General features: G+C 44.1%; 1 protein-coding gene across 1 annotated transcript; it reads left to right on the forward strand.

The window, feature by feature from the left end:
- Positions 1–1,672: 1,672 nt before the first annotated feature.
- Positions 1,673–3,291, forward strand: LOC101171735 (relaxin-3 receptor 1-like). The gene has a single exon (XM_004067696.4). The coding sequence runs from the start codon at positions 1,806–1,808 to the stop codon at positions 2,985–2,987; it is 1,182 nt and encodes a 393-aa protein (XP_004067744.1). The 5' UTR covers positions 1,673–1,805; the 3' UTR covers positions 2,988–3,291.
- The last annotated feature ends 830 nt before the right edge of the window (positions 3,292–4,121 follow it).

The raw sequence follows: 4,121 nt of genomic DNA on the forward strand, positions 1-4,121 counted from the left end.
TTCCCTCTCACTCATGGTGCAGACACTTCAGCATAGTAGGACAAAATAACACGGCAAAACACTGTAAAACAGCTAAACACATTTGGTCAAAAACCAACACTTAAACCCAAATACGTCCAGACAGGCAAAGGGAATGGTATCCCACAATCCCTTGCGGTGCCTATCTAACAGCAGCCCCAAAGTTACACCTACTTAATTGAATTAATTTGAATGAAAGGAAAATAATTGTCTGAAAACGACGTTTTATTTTTAAGCTGATTTAACAAAAAAATGATTTATCTTACCTGAAGCAAATAATTAAGTTAGATCAAAGTAAAAAAAAATATTTTTCCAACATCCATATGGTTTTATCACCCTCTCACAGTGGAAAAAGTATTATCTGAGCTTCATCCACTAAATAATTTTCAAATGGACACGCCATGCTGCTTCACCTCTCTGAAAACAAACTAACCTTCAACTAAACCTGCTCCAGACCAGGTTATGTTTAGAGCATGAGTTGCTATAGCAACTTGACATACCCTTGAACATACCTCCATTTCTGGAACCGAAAGCTGAGGTTATCAACTTCCTTAGCCTCAAACTTACCGTGGGAGCTAGCATAACCTGCTTTCTGGAATACCCCTCTGGAGTTAGTGAGGGGTCTGTGTGGTAAAAACACTGAAGACCGCAGAAGTCACATGCTTTTAGTCATCAATCAATCTGACTTTAAACTCTGAAGTAAAAATGTGATGCCGTGCATCAGAGGGAGACTCTTATTTTTTTGTATAAATTCTCTGTTGCAAACAATACAACAAAGATGTGTTTGTTTGTTTGTTGGTTTACCACAAACCAATTATCAAAACAATACAACATACAAATGTTTTTGTATAATTGAAAGAGCAACAGAAAGACGAAAGTTAATTTTTTTGTCAATAAACCATTTTTCACTTTATTTCTCTTTAAAATAATAAACAAAAAGAAAATGTTCGTATTTAAAGCAATGCCACGATATATTTTTTTTAAACTTTATAGACAATTGAGGTATCATACATAACATAACGAACAGTAGCTATATAATCAACATTACCTAGAATAGCAATCACCATTGCCAAACATAACATATAAACATAAAAAATAAAAAATAGAAAAAACGAATGAACATAACACACACAAAAATAAAAATAAATAAATAAAATAAAAAAAACATAGATCCATCCAAAAAGTTTAACATTGGTTAGGGATACTCATTAAGGTTGTATTTTTGACAAAAACTAAGTTATTTCAAGCCATTCTTCTTTTTCATATAGTGAAGTCATTGAAAATAAAAACAGAGCTCTTTATTAAATGTAATAAAAAGTGGTTTGGTCTTCAAATATTTATTTTTGTGAATATAAAACTTTCCTTGCATTATCAGGACATTAAGAACCATATTTTCTCGTCTATTAGATGATACCACCCCGAATAAAACATTTTTTGCGTCTAAATGAACTGTCATTGCAATTTTGGAAGAATACCAAAAGCAGAACTTTTCCCAGAATGTGTTTATACCTCCACAGGTAAAGAATAGCAATGCCACGATATTAAGACCCGGAAAGACGGAGTTTTTGTAGCCCTCCCTCTTCTCCAATCAGCTGCCTGCCGAGGATCGCGCGCAGAGCGCTGCTGCGCGTGCTCGCAGAGGCTATAAACGGACGCGGCGCGCTGAGCGCAGCCGGCAGACTGGCGCAGATCTGATCGGAGGATGGCGCAGCTGGAGCTTTTCAGCGCAGGGCGGCTGCAGGTGCGGAGAAAGTTGTGTCTGTAGCGCAGCAGCTGCCAGAGGAGCCATGCAGCAGAATGAGAGTGCTGTCCAAACTGTGGCTCCAGAGTCATGCCAGCAGCAGATGTTCCAGGAGGACTCCTCAGGAAACAACCTGTCGCTGCACTGCTGGCTGCAGCTCCTCAGCAGGGAGTCCATCATGGAGTTCCAGGGAGACAGCTCCAGCGTGGTGGTGCGCGTGATGATTGCGTGCGTGTACTCCATTGTCTGCGCGCTGGGACTGGTGGGGAACTCTTTGGCTCTGTACCTGCTCCACTCCCGCCACAGGCAGAAGCAGTCGTCCATCAACTGCTTCGTCATGGGCCTGGCCATCACAGACCTGCAGTTTGTTCTGACTCTGCCCTTCTGGGCCGTGGACACCGCCCTGGACTTCCGCTGGCCTTTTGGGAAAGTTATGTGTAAGATTATCAGCTCGGTGACCACCATGAACATGTATGCCAGTGTTTTTTTCCTCACGGCCATGAGTGTGGCACGCTACTACTCCATCTCCTCCGCTTTGAAGATGCACAGCCGGCGGGCAGCAGCGACCAGGGCCAAGTGGACCAGCCTGGGCATCTGGGCTGTTTCCATCTTGGCCACTTTGCCCCATGCCATCTACTCCACCAGCGTCGAGGTGTCGGATGAGGAGCTCTGCCTGGTGAGATTCCCAGACTCGGGCAGCTGGGATCCACAGCTTCTCCTGGGTCTGTACCAGCTGCAGAAGGTGCTGCTGGGTTTCCTGATCCCCCTCATCATAATCACCGTCTGCTACCTCCTTCTGCTGCGCATCATCCTCACCAGGCGCATAGTAGGAGCGGCAGACCCAGAGGTCAAGCAGGGCCGGCAGAACCGGCGCTCCAAGGTCACCAAATCCATCGCCATTGTGGTTCTGTCCTTTTTTTTGTGCTGGCTGCCTAATCAGGCACTGACGCTGTGGGGGGTACTCATCAAGTTTGACCTTGTGCCATTCAGCAAGGCATTCTACAACGTGCAGGCCTACGCCTTCCCGCTGACCGTGTGCCTGGCACACACCAACAGCTGCCTCAACCCCGTCCTCTACTGTCTCATTCGCCAGGAATTCCGGGCCGGCCTCAAAGAACTTCTCCTCCACGCCACGCCATCCTTCCGGAGCGTGACTCACCTGCTGCGACGCAAAACCAAAGTGGCTGAGGCGCCACCTGTCCTGGTTCTGGTCCAGATGGATGTCTGACTGGAAGGATAAGCCAAGCCTCAAACTGCTGAGCTTGTATTGATCTGGAGCTGCTGGCTATGAGGTGCAGCTGTTCTCTGCTGGCGCGTACAATCCCATCTTTTCCTGGGTTTAAAGACAACATATTGACGAGCGGCAGGGGACTCCTTTTGTTGGCGCTCTCTGTGTCTGACATGCAGCAAAGTGGCGTGGACATTCTCTCTGCCACTCGGTGTGTCTGTGCTTCAGTGTTTGTTCTGTACAGATGTGGCAGATTAAATCTAATCCATTATTGACTAAAAAAGATTATGTGGAGATTGAGTTTCTTTATTTCAAATTGATTAAAAAACAATGAAAATGAGATTTAAAAAAAAGCAAAAATGATGAATGATTAAAAAGATTTATGGTTTTCTTGGGAAAATCGCTCCCTTAACATTGCAGCTGTCTGGGAAAAGGCTTGTGAATGATGAACAAACAGTAAAACAAACTGAAAACACACACACTTGCTTCTTCTTTTTAAAGCAATATTGCATGTAAAAGCCGTGTATAGTTAGAGGAGATGAAGCTGACCTTCAGAGAACTTTCTGGATCCAGGTGAAGTCGCAGCAGATCTGCTAGGATGTAAGTAGAACACGGACACCAGAGGAAATAGCTTTTCTGCTCTCAGCCTGCTGACATGCAGACAGGAGATTCAGACAGCTGCAGATTGAGCATTAATAACTTAAATTGGGAGTCAAATTTGCACCGTTTTCTAACCAGGCCAATCTTTTGAAATATGAGCAGTTTCTCTTTTCTGGCAGGGTTTTCTGGAGCTGGCAGCAGTTGTTTACTGGAAAATCCCACAGTAATGTCATTGCATGCTGCATGAAGACTGCTGTGAAAATAAGGCATTTTTGTGTCATTATTCATGAAAGCATAGCATACGTGCTCCTGACTGCAATCATATGCGGCTATTGTGAGGTTTGAGTGAGAAATGATAGAAAACAATGGTCTGTAAATAAACTCTGATCAAACTAAAATGAAAGGTTCTTAACCGGAAGGTAGATTTGGAATAATTGGGCCAGAGGAAGTTAACATTCAGAGCACACAGACGCTCAGATAAAGACAGAAGCAGAGGCGCTGATGTTGTTGTTAGACATTCGACAGGGGCACTGG

This window comes from Oryzias latipes, chromosome 4, assembly GCF_002234675.1.
Source record: "Oryzias latipes chromosome 4, ASM223467v1".
In the NCBI taxonomy this organism is placed as follows: Eukaryota; Metazoa; Chordata; class Actinopteri; order Beloniformes; family Adrianichthyidae; genus Oryzias; species Oryzias latipes.

Bases quoted from the DNA above. Each gene is read 5' to 3' on its own strand.
- LOC101171735 (XM_004067696.4), top strand. From the start codon at position 1,806: ATGCAGCAGAATGAGAGTGCTGTCCAAACTGTGGCTCCAGAGTCATGC.